This window comes from Oryctolagus cuniculus, chromosome 3, assembly GCF_051225735.1.
Source record: "Oryctolagus cuniculus isolate XC-2025 breed Fujian yellow rabbit chromosome 3, ASM5122573v1, whole genome shotgun sequence".
NCBI lineage: Eukaryota > Metazoa > Chordata > Mammalia > Lagomorpha > Leporidae > Oryctolagus > Oryctolagus cuniculus.
Window position 1 is genome coordinate 23,217,502 of NC_142869.1, and position 22,424 is coordinate 23,239,925.

General features: G+C 44.1%; 1 protein-coding gene across 2 annotated transcripts; it reads right to left on the reverse strand.

Moving 5' to 3' along the window:
* Positions 1 to 1,619: 1,619 nt before the first annotated feature.
* Positions 1,620 to 22,359, reverse strand: TMEM169 (transmembrane protein 169). 2 transcript variants are annotated; one of them, XM_089328985.1, is made up of 4 exons: positions 22,221 to 22,359; positions 7,860 to 8,256; positions 4,226 to 4,514; positions 1,620 to 1,949 (listed from the first exon to the last, which is right to left on the reverse strand). In XM_089328985.1, coding segments are annotated over exons 2-4 (561 nt in total). In that variant the 5' UTR covers positions 8,131 to 8,256; positions 22,221 to 22,359; the 3' UTR covers positions 1,620 to 1,948. The 2 variants fall into 2 exon arrangements, with proteins under 2 accessions (XP_089185111.1, XP_069926325.2); XM_070070224.2 differs by having other exon boundaries at positions 1,620 to 4,514.
* Positions 22,360 to 22,424: the final 65 nt, after the last annotated feature.

Genomic DNA, 22,424 nt, shown 5'->3' on the forward strand with positions numbered 1-22,424 from the left:
ATGAGATTATTAAGATTAGGTAACTATGAACTAACAGAATTGTTTGAATGTGGTTTTTAACTTGGTAACTCCTCCTCTGATGTTTCTAGCTTTTTACCAAGGGCCAAGATGAGGTTGCTTTTCCTCTGGGTCAAATTTTTTCCTTCCTATTTAGTGTTGTAGTTCCTACAATGTGTTTGAATTTGATATCACTGATTCTTAACTATGTGAATGGTGACTTTATTATACAAAATAAAAATGTGCAGGCTTTGTGTTCAGACTGAGAACTGCAACAATAGTTAGATAACAAGTTGGGAAAATTAGTTAAAATGTAGTGTACAGATATGAAATGAACTCTTATACCCATAGGATACAGATATGAAATAATAAAAGCTTATATCCCAAATAGTTGTACATGGTGATGTACAATGTTCTATTTCCATCAAAAACTATTTTTAAAAATCCACATAAAAGGCTTATATTGAGTTGAAGAAAAGAAACCTTTTCATGTTGGCTGCGAGTCTTTTTTCAACACTGCAAAAAGTAAGCCCTGCATAGCCATTCCAAACTGACACAATGAAACTTTCAAATCATCTGAAAGTAGTTCTTCGAACATTTAGTCTTGTTTTGTAGAAAATCATGGGTCTCATATGGATGCTGGTTCTAGTCCTGGCTGTTCTTCTTTCGATCCAGCTCTCTGCTATGGCCTGGGAAAGCAGTGGAAGATGGCCCAAGTCCTTGGGGCCCCTGCACCCATGTGGGAGACATGGAAGAAGCTCCTGGCTCCTGGCTTCAGATTGGCGCAGCTCGGGCCGTTGCAGCCATCTGGGGAGTGAACCAGCGGATGGAAGACCTCTCTCTGTTTCTATCTCTCTCTGTAACTCTGTCTTTCAAATAATTAAAATAAATCTTAAAAAAATAAAAAAGAAAACCGTGGGTCTTGCTAATCATGGACAAGAACAGGACATGCTGCCTAATGTGAACTGACAGATGACTTGGAAATACCAGTGTAAGCATATCAGGTCAGACATGGTTTATCCAGATTTGCTAAGTAATTGGGAAATACAGTCCTCTTCCTTGACAGTCACCATGGAGACTGGGTAAATAGGAGTTAACAGAATTGAGCAAATGTGGTAAATAAGGTATCTAACTCCAATTTCTTCTCCAAAATTGTCTAGGCATTGCTGACAGCAAGGATGAGATGGCTTTAGTTCTTTTTTGGATCGGTTGTCCTGCCTCTGGCATGGGCATTTACCTCCTTAGGGCACCTTTTAAATGATTTTTATTTGCAAGCCTATTTCCTCCACTAGGTGATGAGCCCAACCACGGTAAAGGCCATGACAGTGTTTGTTGTCTTTGTATCCCTTGGCCATAATCTCACACTCACTTCTGCTCCTCCATTCTACTATGGGTACCTTGCTCTTGTCCTAATCACATTATTTTGGGCCTTGACCATCGGTCTCCTCAACCCCAGAAAATTGTGACACCGTTGGTAACAATTTTGTAATGTGGGTTTAAATAAAAAGGAGATTGGAAGAAATATCCACCTAAATAGACAACCCATAAATTATTAGTGCCTGGAAGAAGTCAATATTTATGGATGCATACTAAGTTCATTACATAAAGATATAGAAGACACCTATTATGCTCACCTTTATTTCTGCAAATGATGACATTCAGAGCAATTTTGGAGCACCTCAAAGGCAAAGTAAGCAAATATTAATTAGATTTTATTTTTACTTTATCTTCAGTTGTTCATATCTCTGAAAATGCACCAGAGAGCACCAAGCTTATCTTCAAAAATGATGAGTACCTCTTCTCTTGTCAAACTAATAATAGCTATTTTTAAAGAGAGTTATTCTGAAGGTGGGGTTCAGCACCATCCATTAGGAAAATGCCCATGACTCTCTGTGGGGAGCATGATCAACCCCTCTGGGTTGGTTCACAGCAGTTCTTCCAAGTACTTCTTTCTGAAATAAGAACAAGAAATGAGCACCAGCTTTTTTTGGATGAGGACCCAAATCTCCAAAATCTGATGACTTCTTGGGATTCAACATTTTGAATCTAGAAAGATAACGTCAAGAATGATTTTCTTTTAACTCAGAATCTAGTCATCTGGATTAATCTTCTAAGCACAGAAAAGACCCTCTTTGTTTCCAAACTCTGGAAAGGTCTGAGTGATTAAGGCTCTGAGTGAGGTCTTGCCAAATAACAGAGGTCTAACACTGGCTTCTTCATGCTTAGAGCTACCTGTCACCCTTAGGGAACACTTAACAAATGCAATCCTTTCCTTTCAGTCTTTATAGATTAGATTAAAAAGTCACCATATCTGTTCCACCTCTACCACCAGTAAAAAGGGTTATTCTGCTATTATGCAATTGTACTCTCTTGTCCACTATTTCTTACAAAACTTGAGCATGATGACATTATGGCAGTTTAATTGCAAAGCACATGAGGTGCTAATATGTGTGTATAGCACATACATATCTAGTATATGCAGCAGATACTTACATATAAATTCCTTATGTACTATTCAGGCCAAAATAAATGAATGAGTGAACTAAAGAGCAACAAATAAATATAAAAATAAATTAAATAAATTATATCAGCAGTTTGAGATTCTGAATGTTTTTGAATAATTATTATGAGTCAGAAATTCTTACTTAACTATCAAAATAGCCACTCTTCCCTTTTTTTTAATAGCATCACCTCAATACTTAGCTGAGAGTGTAGCTACACAGCCTAAAGTTGGCATTTCCCAACCTCTTTTGCCTATGATGTCATGTGACTGAGGTCTAGCCAAAGAGATGTAAGGAGTGTTCAGTGGAACTTCTAGGAAGTTTCCTTAAAAATGAAGATGTGCACTTTTTTGCCCCACCTCTTTTTTGCCAAAGTGTGGATAAGACGGTTGAAGTTTTGTAGTCAGCACCAGGACATTGAGGAGTAATGAGGGCCACATCCTACTATTGAAAGTGGAATGGAAGAAACCAAGGACCTAGATGACTTCACAGGGATGGTCTGCCTCTAGACTTCTATACAAGAAGCTTCTATCTTGTTTAAACCATTGATATTTTAGGGTTTTAATTATATGGAGCTAAATCTAACTCAAAGTGATGTGCACAAACCTTTATTGTTACTACAAGCTACTGCGGTAGCCTGGCTTTCTAAATGTTTCACTCTGTCCCTGTTTTCTAGTGGCTTTGCTCATCCTTGAGACTCCTTATCCTCCCTGTCACATTTAGTAACATACTCTCATGGATTTCAGACACCAGTTGTACCCTCAAGCGCCTGAACTGATACACAGTGGAGTTCCTTGTCCCATAAAAATGATCATTTTAGAGGAGGAGTCAAGTAGGCTTTGTCCACTGGGTGGAAAACTTCGGCACAAATTGCCCGATTCTCTGCCCTCTATCAAGATGGTAGACAGATCAATGTGGACTAGGATGTTCCCAAAGAACTGTGGGAGACAGGGGATAATTTAAAGAAAGAATCTGGGGGCCGGCGCTGTGGTACAGCAGGTTAAAGACCTGGCCTGAAGCACCTGCATCCCATATGGGCGCTGGTTCTAGTCCCGGCTGCTCCTCTTCTGATCCTGCTCTCTGCTATGGCCTGGGATAGCAGTAGAGGATGGCCCAAGTCCTTGGGCCCCTGCACCCACAAGGGAGACCCAGAAGAAGCTCCTGGCTCCTGGCTTCAGATTGGTGTAGCTCCATCCATTACAGCCATCTGGGGAGTGAACTAGCAGATTGAAGACCTCTCTGTCTGTCTCTACCTCTCTCATAACTCTGTCTTTCAAATAAATAAAATAAATCTTCCAAAAAAAAAAAAGAAATAAAGAATCTGCTGGAATTCTAAGATATTATATAGGCTACCAGATCTATCTACCAGAGAAGAAAGGAAATTATCAGGAGTTTAAACCATGGAGGTTTCTACTTCCTGCGTGGAGTCCTTGTTGGAAAGGGTGCCTGAGATATTGTCAGATTCAAGCAACTCTACGATACTGTAGGGAGAACAGTCCTCTAGTCCCAACTTGCTGCAGAGCCAGCCACAGAATCCCTTCTCCATATCCCGGGCAGCTTGCCACCATGCTCCCCATGACCATGAGAGTTGGACCACAGCAGCATAGATGCCCAGGGAAGAAGCCATGGCCATGATAAGCACAGGGTAGAAGAGAATGAGGCAGGGACAACATGAGATCTTGTGCCAGAAGGTCCTCTCCTCGTTGTATACAAGGAAGATGTTGTACCAGGTGATAGTGCCATAGTAGAAAGAGACCACAAAAGAGAGGATGAAAACCACAGGCAGGCAGACCAGTGTCCAAAGAACCACGTGAGGCCCACGGTCTGCTCCCATCTGGCAGGCATTTCTTCCTTCAGATTCTGTTTCCCTGGTTGACTCCTGAGGCTTGGTGAGTTCTTGCAGTTCCTTCTCTGTCAGTGTGACATGGATGTCCACCACATGACCTTTTTTCTTGCCTCGGGTGATGGTCCCGGTTAATGTGACATAGCGACTGTCTGAAGGCATGTCCCACATACCTGCAGGCACAAAGGAAGTGAGAGTCAAGACTGGAAGGGCACATTTCATCACAGTGTTATCCAGAGCTTGTATGAGCACCTAAGTGTCCCTTGCACAACACCTGTCACAGTACTGGAGTCAGTGCCTCAAGGGCAGATTGAATGGATCTCCTCTGGGAGGGTAGTTGCTGTTATTCTTGCTCCCACAGTGAACTCTTACTCCATGTGCCAGGACCCTGACGAAGTTGTAAGATAGGCTAAGCTTGTTTTTCAGATCCTCTCCCACTTTTCTAGGCCTCGGACTTGGCATGATCTCTGTGACATGGAGGCATATGAGAAACTTTGTCATGGACATTACTTTATAATGATGCTATTTCTAGTTAACAAATGCTGTTCAGCTATGGTATGTAAAATTGGATGTGTGTGCATTGCACAGATAGGCAGCTCACTCATTTCCTTCTCACACCCAGCCCCTTGCTGCTCTGAGAGGACCTATTCACATGACTGTGAATACCCCAGTGCTCATATTCAAGCTCTAGATACAGTCCCCACACATACCACATACCATATACACACAAGTCACACCCTACAAATATCCATACCCATACCACACACTGCACCCTTCCAACTCTCCTCCTCATAATACCCCCATAGAACACACTCCCAAAACACACCACATACACATACCAAACACCACATTCCCACCCACACATCCACACCACACACACACAAAACACACCATGGACACATACATCCATACCCACAACTGCATATCACAATGCCTATCCCACCCCCACATATAATTTGTACAGCCTCCACACACTACACTCCCCCAACACATACCACATACACATACCCATACCACATCCCATACACCCATCATACATATAAACCACATATACAACACACCATACATACATATCACACATAAACACTAACCCTATACCACATCCATACCACACATCACATGCAATAATACACACCGCACACACAACATGCATGTGTGCGCGCACACACACACACTACACATTACACATATACATGTATGAGGATCTCCCCATACACACTATACATACACATCAACAGATATTATCCTTTGGCCAATCTGAAAATGAGATTGGAGACAGAGAGGTAGACTCCTTGCCACATGGTTGGAAGACCCAGATTGGAGCCACCTAAAGAGCAGGGCCCAGCCTATTGGCAAGGTCTCTCGCTGCCCATCTAGAAAGGTGATACTGTTTTCCTTCAAAGGTTCCACAGTGTCCCTCATCTCAGCAAATGTCACCATCGATGCTCTCCATTGTTCCTGCAAACTATTCAGGAGTCATTATTGATTCCTCTCTTTCCCTCACTCTCCACCTCTAACCAGCAAGTTCCAAATTACATTTTTAATTCAACCTCCTGCTATTATCCCAGTCCAACTTCTACATCAGGGCTATTGTGTCTCCAAAATCTGATGATTTCGTGGGATCTAACATTTTGAATCTAGAAGGACACCATTAGGAATGATTTTCTTTTAACTCAGAATCTAGTCATCTGGACTAATCTTCTATGCACAAAAAAGATTATTTGTTTGGTCTGAGTAATTAAGGCTCTGACTGAAGTCTTACCAAACAACAGAAGGCTAAGTCCAGCTTCTTCATGTGTAGAGCTATTGATCACCTTTAGGGGAATGTTTAGCAGATGCAATCCCTTCCTTTAAATCTTTATAGATTATATTTTAAAAAATCACCATACCTGTTACACCTCCACCACCAGGAAGTGGTGATACAATTGTAGTGATACAATACAATTGATTGCAATTATACAGAAATCTCCCAATAGCTTCCACTCTTACCCTTTGTAATCTAGTTTTTTAAAAAAAGTTTTATTTATTTATTTGAAAGGCAGAGAGAGAGAGAGAGAGAGAGACAGATAGAAAGAGAGAGACAGAGAGAGAGGTCTTCCATCTGCTGGTTCACTCTCCAAATGACTGCAGTGACCAGAGCCTGACAGATCCGAAACCAGGAGCCTGGAGCTTCATCCAGTTCTCCCACATGGGTGCAGGGGCCCAAGGACTTGGGCCATTTCCTACTGTTTTCCCAGGCCATAGCAGAGAGCAGACTTGGACTGGCACCTATATATGGCATGCAGGTGGTAGCTTTATCTGCTACGCCTTAGTGCCAGCCCCCTGTAATTTTAAAGAGAAGCCAGAATGGTCTTAGAAAAATATAAATGAGATGCTGTCTCTTCCTTGCTTAAAATTTTCTGCTTATAAGCAAATTCCAATTCTTTACCGTGACCTCAAGATTCACCATGATGCAGCCCAGGATTTCCACTCTGATTCTCTAGTTCTCTGCACCCTCTACACAGAAATGACTCCATTGTGTAACTGGGCCACTGTCACTGTATATCCATGGCCTTTGCCCTTGCTGTTCTCCTTTCTTGAAAAGATCTGCCCCAGATCATTTCATGCCTGGCTCCTTCACATCATCTGGATCCGTTCAAACAACACTTTCCCAGAGAGGCCTTCCATGAAAAGTCTCCCCACCTCCACCCTCCACCAGTTACTCACCTTCCCATCAGCATGGTGTTATTGTCTTTGGAACTCACCACTACCTGAAATTGCCTTTTATTTGATGACTTCTCCACTGATGATCTTCTACTGACTAGAAGGTCAAGTGCATGAGAGAAGGGACATTGCTAGCTTTGTTCACTGTGGGCATGTGTCATAAAGATATACCCATATGCACAAATAGATATATCTCAACCATTTAATGTTGCATAATAATTACTACAAATAAGGCACTGTTTCATTAGCAGCAACATTCTTACACATGCCTCCTTATATAAGTTTTGTGGTATAGGTACTAAGAATTTGGGGGATCTGGCATATGCTTATTTTGAATTTTAAAAATATTGACAAATTTCCCTTTGAAACTAGCTCCACTGCCACCTGAGGCATTGAGAACATATCAATTTCCATGTCTTGATATATTTTACCCAGTTTTTGGCAATCCTATTTGTGATAGAAAATTATATCTCATTGTCATACTTTACATTTTCTGATTATTATATAAGTCAATATTTGTCAATTATCCTACATTAATTAATCAGCATAGTCTGTGTTACTAATTGTTGTGTATAAATAAGCCTCTTCCATTATACTATGAGTTCTGAAAGAGTGGAGATCACCTCCATATTGCTTAGAAACAACAGGTTCTGGGTAAATACTACCATTTGCTGAATAAAGACTACGACATTGTGATAAGAAATGAATCACCAAGAAGAAATACATCAGTGGGCAAATGTCTGTCTTCTGAGAGATGGAGATCCCTTCTGGGCTTCTTCCCATGGCCTCAAACAAGGGGTCCCAGAGACACTCACTGTCATCCATGGGATAGTCTAGGAAATCGTCTCCCTCCTCCTCTTTAGGTTGATCTCCACCCTCCAACTCCTCAGGCTCGTCATCCATTTTCTCATTCTCTGACCGGTAGATGATGATTGATTCAGGGCGAGGATCTTTCTTCTTCTTTTTCCTGCGACCCATTGTGGATTCCCCATCTAGAGCCAGGGCAGCAGCCACAGCCCTTCTCAGGGAGCCATGGTGTGGGCTTGGTAGCTGGCTCTGGCCTTCCACAGGTGCCGGCTCTTCCATCCCAGTTCTGACGTCTAGGTATGGTTTATAAAGAGTCTGACTCGCTTGAGCAAATTCAGGATCCTCTCATTACAGATGTTCTTCCTGGCTGGGGCTAGGCAAAGCTGTCCCAAGGATGTGTTCGGCCTAAAATGGAATGGAAATCCATCAACATGCAACAAATAGACTAGAGGTAAAGGGATTTGGGAAATGAGCCTCAACTTGATAGAAGCCTTCCCCTCCCTTTATTTACCATGACATTTTATTTTGAGAGTTTGGTGGAAATGCTCTTACAAGAAAAAATTGTGACTTAATTTGTATTACAATAGTATTTTTTGGCCATTTACACAAACATATAATAGCAGTCAAAACCCATCAGTCCAAGCCAGCGCCGCGGCTCACTAGGCTAATCCTCCGCCTAGCGGCGCCGGCACACCGTGTTCTAGTCCCGGTCGGGGCGCCGGATTCTGTCCCGGTTGCCCCTCTTCCAGGCCAGCTCTCTGCTGTGGCCAGGGAGTGCAGTGGAGGATGGCCCAGGTGCTTGGGCCCTGCACCCCATGGGAGACCAGGAAAAGCACCTGGCTCCTGGCTCCTGCCATCGGATCAGCGCGGTGCACCGGCTGCAGCGCGCTGGCTGCGGCGGCCATTGGAGGGTGAACCAATGGCAAAGGAAGACCTTTCTCTCTCTGTCTCTCTCTCTCACTGTCCACTCTGCCTGTCAAAAAAAAAAAAAAAAAAAAAAAAAAAAGGAAAACCCATCAGTCCAGTTAGGGGAAGCAGAGAGTTGGAAGAAGGAAGAATGTTGAGTGAGGAGGCCTTACTAGTATGTGGGAGTTAAGAACCATTCTTACTCCCATCATAGCTGGGATAAGTACTCCAGACATCTGGCTATGGAGCATACATAACAACTATAGTCATGTGGCTACATGAAACTTTGAGCAAGAGGTTTATTTTGGCTCATGGTTTTGGAGGTTCATGGTTCAAGATTGGGTGCCCCAAGTTCTACCATCTGGTGAGGCCAGGGGATAGCAATGGCATAGCCTGTGTGCAGGAACAATAATATGTTTTGATTGAGCAGGAAACAGAAGGAGAGAGGCTTGGCCCAATTTGGTTTTTATAACCAATCCTCTTTCAAGAACTGCATTCTGAGGACATGTCCCCCAGTGTCCCAAGGACCTCCCAAATGCAATAATTGGATTAAGTTTCCACCCTCTTAGTACCATCAACTTAAGACTTTAGGATTTAATCATGCACTTGTGTTTGGGAGCCATATCCTGTTCAAAGCATAGAAACCTACCCCCAGCTCCTAGAAACTCCTGTCCTTCTCATATACAGCATACAATCATTCCATCCCCAATAGTTCCAAAGTCTTAACTCAGCACATTAATCAAAAGTCCAAAGTGTCATCTTAGATTGAAGGCAATCTCCTCAAATTGTGTGTCCCAGTACAATCAAAATGAAACAAAACAGAACAACTTATATACTTCCAAGCTACAAGAGTGGAACAGGTATACATTTTCATTCCATAAAAGGGTAACGAGCATGTAAAAAGAATTAATCAGAGGAAAGCAAGATCTAAAACCAGCATAAAAATATTAAATTCTAAAGCTGCATGCCTGGCACCCAGGCACACTAAGGGAGGATAAGCTCCTGAGGGCTTGGGCAGCTCTGCCCTTGTGGCTTTATAGTCACAGCCTATGCTTCAGTTCTCACTGGCCGGAGTCTCAACCATGCTGTTCCACTGAGCATTGCCTTGGTAGGTACTCCCTGCAGCAATTCCAACCCCACATCTGCACTTGGCATTGTCCTAGTGGGGGCTCTCTGCAGTGTCCCTAGCCCTCTGTGTTTCTTCCTGGACCTCCAGGTTGTTGAACATATCCTTCAAAATCCAGGGGAGCACACAATACCTCAAACTCTGCTGATCTTTGCTTACATTGCTGTTCTCTGAGGCAGCATACTAATGTCTGCGGCTTTCCCAGGATGACCTGGCAAGTAGCTTGCAGCTTTCTTTACTGAGGGCCTCGTGTTCCTGGTTCCTCTACCTTTCTGGGCTTTTCACTGTGGCTTCACTCCCACATCTTCACTAGGCATCACTGCATCAGCCCCTCTTACTCTGTGGCACAACTCTGCCTGGCCTCTCAGGTTTTACTGTGAGACCTTGATGGAAGCCAGCATGACCCTGTACCTGCCAAAGCAGCATCAGATAGACTGTGCCAAGGTCTGCTGCCAGCAAGATCTGCACCTGGATCCACTTGAACCTTGGCTGCAGTAGCCTCATGGCATTTTGCCTATTAGCTCTCTGCTCCTTTAACCTGCACTAATATTCTAATCAAGAGACTTCTCCACTGCATTATTCCATCCTTAACATGTTATTTTCATTGTTCCTTCTCTGGCCAGGCCATACAGATTTTTCACATCTTTCCACTTTGTTCTCTTTTGCTCCTGATTCTCATTGTAAAACTTATCAGCAACAGCCAAGAACATCCATGCTCCATGGACAAAGCTCCAAGACAAACATGACCATAGAAGGCCAGAAGAGAGATGGGCTTAGAAGACCTCATTAAAAACCTGATGATCAATGTGAAATACAAAACCTTGATAACCTATAGGCCCTCCTTTGCTTCTGGCAAAACTGCTCTCAGAAAGTGACCAGTATCTAACTTGCAAAGCACACACCATCCTGTATTTACATTGAGATGATTTCATCTTCTCCCTAAGATTAGAACATTACCCTTTGAGCATACAAAATGTTCCCACAAACTTAGGAAAGATGGATTGTTTTGTAGCCAAGACAAAATGTAGTCATCAGAATCATTTTTAAAGGTGTTCAATTGATCAACAATATTTCCCAGCGTCTTAGAACAGGCAGCTATAACAAAACTCTGTAAGTTGGGCAGCTTATAAACAACAGATATTTCTTCCTCATGATACTGGAAGCTGGGAAGTCCCAGATCAAGGTGCTGGCAGGTTGGGTGTCTGGTGAGGACCTATATCCCGGTCCATAGATAGCACTTTTCTGTTGCATCTTCACATGGTGGAAAATGCACTCTGGGACCACCTTAAGGTCACTGATTCCAGTCACAAAGGCTGTGCTTCACGACTGAATTACCCTCTAAAGTCTCTCCACTTACTAATATCACCACCTTGAAGGTTAGGATTTCAATATATAGATTGAGGGAGCTCAAGCATTCAGACCATAACACTCAGTGAAGAGACTTTGGGAAAAAAGTCATCAGTCAATCATTTCTGAAAGTAAACCAGCTCAATTTAAGCTAACTGGAGCTGGCCCTGATGGCATAGCTTTCCAAAGCATGCTTCCTTAAATAATTTTAAAACTAGTTATAGTTTTCATGGCTGCACAACAAGCAATCTTTTCCTGGGGCCAGCATTGTGGCACAGTGGGTTAAGTTGTCACTAAAAAAGTTGACATCCCATATTAGAGTTTCAATTCATGTCCTGGCTACTCTGTAACAACCTTCTCATGAGAACGACCTTCCGAGGGCACAATCCCATGACCAAGAAGCTCCCACTAGGCATCACCTCCTAAGAGTTTCAACACCTCCCAGTGGCACCACCCTGGGGCCCCAGCCTTTTACACATGGGCCTTTGGGAGATATTAAATATCCAAGCTAATATCCAAACCATAGAAGATAATTCCAGTTTATAATGGATGTAACCACATCATAATTTGAGGAGCTTTTGTGCTGGCACTACTCTATTTAATTATACATTCAGTAAACATTTATTAAGCAGTACTACATGCCAGATATTGCACAATTGCTCCAGGCACAAGAACCTAATGAAGCAAGTACTATTTTGCAGAAGAGGGCCCTTGGATTTAATAGCAGCAACTAAAACTTCTGGGAGGTTTACCGTGTGCTGGGTGCCATGCTAAGTGCTTCACAGTAATGCTGTTTAATTTCCACAATAGACTGGTGAAATAGGTACCAATATTATGCCCATTTAGGGGAATAATTTGCTCAAGTTTACATAGCTAGTAAGTGGCAGGGCTGAGCCTCATATCCAGACTTTCTGATTTTCAAAGCCCTTGTTCTTTTTATGTGCCATACTGCCTGCCAACATTTACCCAAGGTTCCATACTTAAACTTTTAGAATTTATTTTGATGACTCCATTTCCCATATTAATGGTATATTTCTATATCCTTAGTGATAATCAATTTCTAAGTCCTTCCAATCATTCCTATGAAATTTCTTTGCCAATTTGTTCATTCAAATTTATACTGCCACCATCTGCTAGAACACAGCCCTCAACTATTGTCTCAAAGCTGGGTTTTTGTCTTCCATTACAGAATTCTTCTTTGAGTGTTTTAAATGTTGATTAACAAAACAAAACAAATGTCATTTATATCTCGTCCTGCCACTTATGACCTACTGTTTGAGATTCTTCATATTCATGCCCACACCGGGATTCAGTAATAATTTTCCCTTTCCCTTTATCCTTCCCCATACCTCATCTGATTTTGTTGGTTCCTTCATTTTCTTTACTCTTCTCCATCTCTCTCTCTTTTTTGAACCTAAAAACCTTTTGGTTAAGGTATACAAACTTCATGCATTTCATATATATATATAGATAGATACAGATATAGATATAGATATATAGATATAGATACAGATACATAGATATAGATTTAGGAACATTATTCCCATCCTGCCCTCCCTCCCACCTGTAGTCCTACCCTTCTTCCTCCTCCCATTCTTATTTCAGGCTCAAGACAGACACTCGTTCATGTCTCCTTATGGGACTCCCTTAGCGTACATGGCTTTCCCCTCCTACCTCATTGTGGCAGGAATGTGGAGAGAACTCAATGGATGGTCAAGTGTAAAATCCCTAGTATGTGACTGATACTTCCCAACACTTCACAAATGCTAGTTCCCATTCTGTTTCTTTTGCTTCTTCCTATTCTATATTTTAGCAGCATTTGTCATTTGTCCACATTCTTAGTTATTATGCAGCATTTCATATTATTGTATTGACTATGGATGGAATCATGAGCTTTCATTCATCTTCCCAGTAGTTTGTAAACCTCTATATATCTGGAATGTATAACCCTTCTTCCTCATTACCAGTGGGAAGACGCCAGGGGCTGGACATGAGACAGAAAGCCTTGATGTGCCCGTTGACTTGATAGGACAGAGGAGAAAGGAAAATGCCTATTCAGAAATATGATAAAAATGTCTTTAACAGCTAAAAAGACCTAATTTTATTTCTCACTTTTGTATATGTTATTATGCATATGTTATTATTAATCTGAGAGGCAGGTTCTTAACATCTCTTTTTCCTTTTGATTTCATAGGAAAGATGAAAAAAAAATGATTACACAATTTCCAAAACTTTAACCAACAGAGACACAGTTTTGTGTTTTCTTTGAGTATTAGGCTTCACCCATCCTCCTCACACAGTTCAATGATTATGAATGACAAGGATGCTGCAGAATGTGAACCTTAATTAATCTTGTGCTTTTAACTCTGTCATCCTGTGGCCAGGGTAAGGGGTCGGGGGAGGTGGATGTAGTTTTTTTTTTTAATATTTTATTTATTATTTATTTGAGAGGTAGAGCTACAGAGAGAGAGAGACAGAAAGAAAGGTCTGACTTACTTAGGACAGAGTTAGTCTTCTGTTTATAAAGTTAATTGAAAATGGATCATAGTGGAGAATGGGACTGGGAATGGAAGAGGGAGGAGGAGAAAGAGAGGTGGGAGTGTGGGTGGAAGGGAGGGGATGATGGGAAGAATCACTATATTCCTAAAGTTGTACTTATGAAATGCATGAAGTTTATATTCCTTAAATAAAAGGTTTCTTTGAGGGAAAAAAGATAATAAGAAGATAAGCCATAAGTTTGCACAAAATATTTTCAGAAACTTATCTGTTAAGGATTGATATCTGGCCAGTGCCGCGGCTCACTAGGCTAATCCTTTGCCTGCGGCGCCGGTACTCCAGATTCTAGTCCTGGTTGGGGCGCTCGTTCTGTCCCGGTTGCTCCTCTTCCAGTCCAGCTCTCTGCTGTGGCCTGGGAAGGAAATGGAGAATAGCCCAAGTGCTTGGGCCCTGCACCCGCATGGGAGACCAGGAGGAAGCACCTGGCTCCTGGCTTCGGATTGGTGCAGTGCCGGCTGTAGTGACCATTTTGGGGGTGAACCAATGGAAGGAAGACCTTTCTCTCTGTCTCTCTCTCTCTCACTGTCTAACTCTGCCTGTCAAAAAAAAAAAAAAAAAAAAAAAAAAGGCCGGTGCCGCGGCTCACTAGGCTAATCCTCCGCCTAGCGGCGCCGGCACACCGGGTTCTAGTCCCGGTCGGGGTGCCGGATTCTGTCCCGGTTGCCCCTCTTCCAGGCCAGCCCTCTGCTGTGGCCAGGGAGTGCAGTGGAGGATGGCCCAGGTGCTTGGGCCCTGCACCCCATGGGAGACCAGGAAAAGCACCTGGCTCCTGGCTCCTGCCATCGGATCAGCGCGGTGCACCGGCCGCAGCGCGCCAGCCGCGGCGGCCATTGGAGGGTGAACCAACGGCAAAGGAAGACCTTTCTCTCTGTCTCTCTCACTGTCCACTCTGCCTGTCAAAAAAAAAAAAATTAAAAATTAAAAAAAAAGGATATCTAAAATATACAAAGGATTCTTAAAACTCAACACTAATAAAATGAACATATGATTGAAAAAAAAAAAATAAAAAGGTCTTCCATCCCCTGGTTCACTCCCCAAATGGCCACAACAGCAGGAGCTGGGCCAATCCGAAGCCAGGGGCCAGGAGTTTCCTCCAGGTCTCCCAATGGGTGCAGGGACCCAAACACTTGGGCCATCTTCCACTGCTTTTCCAGGCCATAGCAGAGAGCTGGAATGGAAGAGGAGCAGCCAGGACTAGAACTGGTGCCTATATGGGATGCCGGGGCTGCAGGCAGAAGTCTAACCTACTGCACCACAGCGCCAGCAGTGTTTTAAAGAACATATACTTAGAATAAGTGGTTTTTCAGGCGTGGAAAGCCAAGACACTGTGGCAAAAAAAAAAAAAATGACCTAAATGAAAGATCTCTGTGAGTGAGATCCCAGTGGAAAGAACGGGCCATCAAAGAAGGCAGTACCTTTCTCCAAAGGGAGGAGAGAACTTGCACTTTGACTATGGCCTTGTCTAAATAAGATCAGAGTTGGTGAACTCAAGAGGCGGCCATAGCCTTGGCAACTCATGAAAAGAGCCTCAGATGATTACTGACGTCATAAATAAGAGTGTCAATTGTTAAATCAACAATGGGAGTTGCTGTGCACCTATCCCCCATATAGGATCTCTGTCCTTAGTGTGCTGTAATATGAGAATTAATGGTAAAATTACTACTCAAACAGTACTCTATTCTTTGTGTGTCTATGTGGGTGCAGTCTGTTGAAATCTTTGCTTAGTATATACTAAGTTGATCTTCTGTATATAAAGATAATTGAAAATGAGTCTTGATGAAGAATGGGATGGGAGAGGAAGTGGGAGATGGGATCCTTCTGGGTGGGAGGGAGGTTACAGGGGGGAAAGCCATTGTAATCCAAAAGTAGTACTTTGGAAATTTATATTTATTAAATAAAAGTTGGAAAAAAAAGAATAAGTGGTTTTTAATCCACTCTTGGAAGAAACTCTACAGATAATTTAGACTAGTCTAAGAGGCCATGACCTCTTACCCAAAGTTCTAAAAAATGCTCTATTTTTTAGTTTCTACTCTATATGCCTTCCAATCAATTCTCCACTCAGCAGTAAGAAATATATTTTGAAATCATAAACAAAATCATTGGTTTCTTTTCCTGCCAAATACCTTCCTGTGACTTTACACAGTTATGAAGTGAAATGCAAACTTTTCAGATGGCTTAAGGTACCCACTTATCATGTCCTGTACTTTCTCCTCGCCCTTGCTTTGCTGCAGTCACACTGGATGCCCCTATATACCTCAAGAGCAGCACATATTTTCCCATTCAAGGCCCTCTGAAGTGCTGCTGGCTGAGCCAATGCTTTTCCCCTTTCCCATCACATGTTCATCTCCTTTGATTCCCAAGTCTCTGTTGAAATGTCACCTCCTCTGAGGCCTTCTTGACACTTGATCCAAAAAAAGTCCTGTCCTGATTCTCATTATTATCAAAATAGTTTCTTACTTTGTAATGAAGTATGTATTTGTTAGTTTACTTGTTTATTGTCTATCACCTCTACTAGACTATAGCTTCTATGAAGGGTTCCATACAAATAGGCCAAAGGTAAGTGTTCAGTGAAATTATTGGTAAGTGACTGGGTAAAAATTCGGAACTATCAAAGACTTGTCAAAGACTGAAACTGAAAGAGGCTTAATAACGAGATGTTAATAAGCTCCTTTGTATGTCAATTGTGGAACAGTTTTTAGGTGCTCCTCCTTACATTTATTTTCTTTTTTCTTTTTTCTATTTTCTTTTTCTTTTTCTTTTTTTGGACAGGCAGAGTGGACAGTGAGAGAGAGAGACAGAGAGAAAGGTCTTCCTTTGCCGATGGTTCACCCTCCAATGGCCGCCACAGCCGGCGAACCGCACTGATCCGATGGCAGGAGTCAGTTACTAATCCTGGTCTCCCATGGGGTGCAGGGCCCAAGCACTTGGGCCATCCTCCACTGCACTCCCTGGCCACAGAAGAGAGCTGGCCTGGAAGAGGGGCAACCGGGACAGAATCCGGCGCCGGACCGGAACTAGAACCCGGTGTGCCGGTGCTGCAAGGCGGAGGATTAGCCTAGTGAGCTGTGGCGCCAGCCCCTTTTCTCTATATTAATAACGATGTTTCAGCTGGTCACATGGTGTCCCTGGTAAATGTAACATTTCCCAGCATCCTTTGCAGCCACATGTGATGATACGATAAACCCTGGCCAATGGGATGTGAGTAGGTGTGATGTGTGCTACTTCTCTGGTCTTCCACTTTTCACCTTTAAAGATGGAATGCCAATCTGAAGCCATACAGACAAGGCATCCTCTTATGGAAAGCAGAGGAATGAGCTGAAAGGAGTAACAGCTACCCTAGTAGTCATACTCTCTCTTTCTCTGGACGGTAATAAGAAAACAAATGCAGATATACATAGTTTAAATGCATGACTATTTTGGTCTCTTAGGGAAACCATACAGAAATCCTCACTAATATATTGGGGATTTCCAAGGTTATTTTTACCTCTTCTGGTTCCAATTTGACAACCCTGAGCTTAGGCACATCACAATATATTTTTCAGAAAGCAAAAAATGGCATCATTCCTAATAATGAATGATCTAAGTGGTTTTAATTCTCCTGGGTGGATGAAGAATTCTGAAACTCAGCTGTCCAGAACAATGGATATCACATTGATACTGGCTCAGGGTCCATCAGAAACCCACTGGAGAGCTCAATACTATATATGAAGCTATTTTCTCCTTGTAACAAGATGCCCAACTATGTACCCCGTGGGAGCTTTGTTAACAGAAACCAACAGTTCTTAGGCATTCAGTAAAAACCCAAAGGCTCACTATGCCACAAAATAAGTATCTATCTTGCAATAGGAGCTTTGTACAGTTGAGCCATCAACAGGAAATCTAGTTATTACCTGCTGTTGGTCAGTTTCCATCCCACAACTGTCTCTAACGTCCACCTCGAACCTGTAGGTTCTGAAATTCTCATCAGCTGCCATGATTTCCCTAGAGTCAGCTCAGACTTCTCTATTATCAGGTTTCCACAGGAGCAGCACTGATCTGGTGTATTCTTCAAATCCATGCAGGTACTCAGCAGAACTGGGGAATTGCTGGGTAGAGAAACTAGGAGTGTCTGAAGCTTCTGCCCTTATGTACATTGCAGGGAAGCAAGTAACATACAAGGATGAAACATGGCTGGAGAAAGCTATTAAATGGTAGACTCAGGACACAAGGAGTTTGGGTCTCATGAAAAGTAGGAATCTACTGTTTCCTTCTCCTGCATGTACTGAATGCACAGATCAATCAACTCCTTGGGGTAGGCATTTGGCGCACTTGCGAACTCACCAACTGGGGGACTGGCATTGTGGCACTACGGGTTAAGCTGCCATCTATGATGCCAGCATCCCATATGGGCACCAGTTCAAGTCCCTGCTGCTGCACTTCTGATACAGCTCCCTGCTGATGTGCCTGGAAAGGTGGAAGATGTCCCAAGTGCTTGGGCCCCTGCCACCCCTGTGGGCGACCTGGATGGAGCTACAAGCTTCTGGTTTTGGCTTGCTGTCCCAGCCTCAGCTATCACAGTCATTTGGGGAGTGACTCAGCAGATGGAAGTCTCTCCTTCTCTATTCTGCCTCTCAAATAAATAAATATATAATCTTTTCAAAGTCACCACTTGAGACACCTGCATCCCTATCAGAATCCCTGGGTTCAAGTCCCAGCTCCACTTCTGATCCAGTTTCCTACAAATGTGCATTCTGGAAGGCAGCAGTTGATGACTCAAGGACTTGGGTCCCTGACACATATATGGGAGGACAGGATTTATTTCTAGACTCCTGGTTTTGGCCTGCCCCAGCCCCGGCTATTGGGGATATTGGGATTTTTGGAAAATCTTTCTCCTAAATGTGGAAATCATTTTTTTTAAAAAAAAAAAACTAACTCCTCTCATAGAGAAAGGCAGGCCCATTATATATGAGTTATCTGCAATTTCATGTGAGAGCTTATCATTTTAATTGTTGCAATTAGTCTAAATTTAAATGAGTTACTATTTGGACAAACGACCAAAAAAACCACTAGGGGGGCTGCCCATTGGCTACCTTTGGCTGAGGAACTTTCCAAATCAGGGTGTGCCCACTCTATTGGGCTACAAATGTTAGGAAGCAACTTTTTTTTTATACGTATGAAAGATTTATTTATCCATGTCAAAGGCAGAGTTACAGAAAGGGAGAGGCAGAGGCAGAGAGAGAGACTTCCATCCACTGGCTCACTCCTCAAATGGTTGCAATGGCCAGGACTGGGTCTGGCTGAAGCCAGGAGCCAGGAGCTTCATCTGGGTCTCCCAAGTGGTTGCAGGTGCCCAAGGACTTGGGACATCTTCTGCTTTCCCAGGCACATTAGCCAGGAGCTGGGTCAGAGTGGAGCAATCAAGATTCAATTCAGTGCCCATGTGGGATGCTGGCGCTGCTGACTGCAGCTTTAACCCACTGAGCCCCCATCCTGCCCCAGGAATAGATTTTTTGTGCCTTTCTTATATGGAACCTGAATGACTGGGGCTGAGGGTGGAGTAACATAATTTGGGAAGCTGATTTACTACTACTCGAGTGAATTGTGCCTGCCCCAGTCCTGCTGTTCTTGCAACTCCTCTCTGGTCTGTGTATCTGCCAGGCAGTGGGTCACAAATCTCTTGCTAGGGAGGCAAGGGCAGGGGCAGAACCTACAAATTACACCTTCGCTTACCATCAACTAGGAAATGTCCATCTTTTTTACCACTGAAAATTACCATTAGCCCCTGCCAGAAAGACTATCTCACCAATGTAAAGATGAACTATGACGTCACAGCATCCTGGAATGTCCACTGTCTCTCTATATACAGTCGGGAATTAGCTGTGAAGATGGTCAAGCTGTTGCCATTCCTTTGGGGTCTTGTGAGCAGCATTTCTCTTGTCCTTGCCTGACCTGTTTGGCCCCCAAAGGCTCTCAGGCTCAGGTGGGTTCAGGGGCAACAGGCTATCTGCAGAGGAAACACTTCCTGACATCAAGCGTAGCTGACTTACAAGGGGCTTGGGCATCTCTTTATTGTGAGAGCTGTAAGCCCTGAGCTTCTCCATCTGATTGGTTGTTGTCCTGTATTTCCCCACACACATACCCTTTCCAACTCCCAATCCCACTCACAATGTACGTACAGGTGAGAGCAAAAACTGTACCAAGACAGGGAAATCTAACTGTCTCATTTACTGCACTGTCTCTCCCTTGCCTCCAACAGTACCTGGCACACCACAGGTGCTCATGAAATATTGGCTGAATACTGTGGACTGTTTGAGAGCCTTATTTACATGAGAGGGCTCAGGAGTGGTCTTGTATGAAGGCAGGGGTGGGACTGGATATCTCATTGACATTCCTTCAGCACTAAGATTCCGTGTCTCTATATGCTGAGACTCCCACAAGCTCTGTCAGCCAGAGCCAGCAGCTGCTCTGCAGAGGGGAGAAAATGAAGTTGCAGGCAGATGGCTGGGGGAAGGGTGGGAAGAAGTGTGAGCTGCAAAAATCTTTAGGAGGAAGGCAGCCACTGCTAATGGGTCATGACAGAGCCAGTGGTGAGCTGGGAGGATCATGGCCACAGCGATGCATTTTCCCTTGAGGACAAAAGAGGCACTGACGCAGAGCTTGGGAAAGAGCAGCCATGGGTTCAGCCACAGAGGTGGTCCATGCAGAGCAGCATGGCTTCCCTGGGAAGAGATGGCTCAAGCAGGAGCCAGAACTGAAATCCAAAAACAATGGGCTTCCTGGCAGCACAACTATTGTGTGCCTCCAGGTTTCTCTGATTTGGCAGGTTTTCTAAGGCTGACTGAGGACACAGGCAGAGGTACAGACCATGCCTCCTTATTTTTAATAAAAGATCACTTGAAGAGGTCCAGAGTCTCCCTTGATCATGGGTTTTTCTTGACCCATTTGCCCCTAATCCTACAACTTCCTTGCAGCTGAGGAATGGTGCCTTGTCATTCATTCTAACTGTGGGCATGACTGGCTCAGAGCCCCCACCTTTTCAGTGGAAGATCTCAGAATCCCTTGTTTCATTGGCTCAGCCCTCACCGAGGCCACAGATAGCATGAGCAAATTATCTTCAGAAGCAATTTTAATGCGCCCCCACCCCCAAGAAAAGAAGCTTAGAATTTTCTAGAATAAGGTATCCTATAGAATTGAGTTGAAATTTCTTTTTCTGTTTAAGAAAATACTGGTGCCGTTGGGATCAAGACATGAGGAATTATGTTTTTTCTGCAAGAATTGAGCTTTCCTATTTAAATCTACTTTTTTTTTCCTCTAAAGGAGGTGAAGGTGTTGTAATTTTTGTCAATTGGTCCCAACAGTTTGTGATTCCTCTGTAAATTGCCTGACAAATGGGAACCAGTAGAGATGTCTTTCTTTACTACGTGTAGATTGGGGTTATCAATAACAAAGGGTGAAGTGTTTCTGAGAAAAAGGCCAGAGAAGGGCAGGGGATGTAGGAGCAGGAGCACGTGTGGGCAGGAACTGCAGCCTGGCGCGAGGGTGGAACCTGGCACAGGAAGTGATGTCCGATTCTCCTCTGAGGCAGACCCATTTTCAATTCGCTTTGTGGATCCTAGTTGGTGGGCCCGACAAAAACAACAACAATGATACAGTGTGTGGGCTTTTGCCTTATCTGAACCCCTGGTAGGGGAAAACAAGCACTGTGACAATACTCAGAAGCCGCAGGCTGCCTGGATTGATACTGCACCAGACTGGCTTCCTGCACCTGCCGGGTTTTTCAGGGAGGAAAGAACAAGCAGAATCTGAATAATAAACCAGTGCTACTGGGCACCAATACACCATAGGAAACGTCCCCCCAGGCTCTTAGGCTCGCCCCCTGGGTAGGGACTAGACTGCTGGGCAGGACCCAAGACACCTGCAGAGGCGCCTTGCAGGAAGCACGCGCCCTTTCAGTAAAGATCCTTTTTTGGATTTGTGCAACGCTGGCAGAAATGGATCAGATCTCAGATCTGACAACCGCTGTTTCTTCCCTTCATTTCGGGGTCGGTGGCTGGGGACGAGTTCACTGCTTAAGTCATTTATGATCTTGCTTCGGGGGAGTAGCTGCATCCGCACCTCCTCTCTCTGCGCAGCCCTGCTGGCTCCCGGAGGGTGAGAAGAGCCAGGGGTCGGTCGTAGGGTCCCCTTGGCCTTGCCTGCCCTTCGCCCGTTCCCAGTCAGCGGGCGCACCGCACGCAGGCGAGGGCGGCGCGGGCGCCGAGCTGCAGCCCTTTCCCGTTCCAGATGCACTGGGGACATCATCTTAATTAACCGCAGCAGCAATGACCCTGAGGACTTAATTTTCAAAATAGAACACACCTCTGCTTTTTTTTTTTTTTTTTGCATTTTTTTCTTACCCTCCCCCCTCCTTCCCAAATGGAATCGAAATTCTTAAAAAGCGAACGAGGAGTCTCACCCGCGCAAGCCCGGAGACCGACGCCGGCGTAGGATGCGGACGGTCTGGAAGCGGCCGCGGGGGACCGGTCCTGCTCTGGGAGGCTGCCCAGCTGCCGCCGCGGGTGGGCGGGGCCCCAGGACGGGGCGGGGCCTGCCCTGGGAGGGCGCGGATCGCCGCCGCGGGTGGGCGGGGCCAAGGGCGGGGCCTAGCACGCGTGCGCGC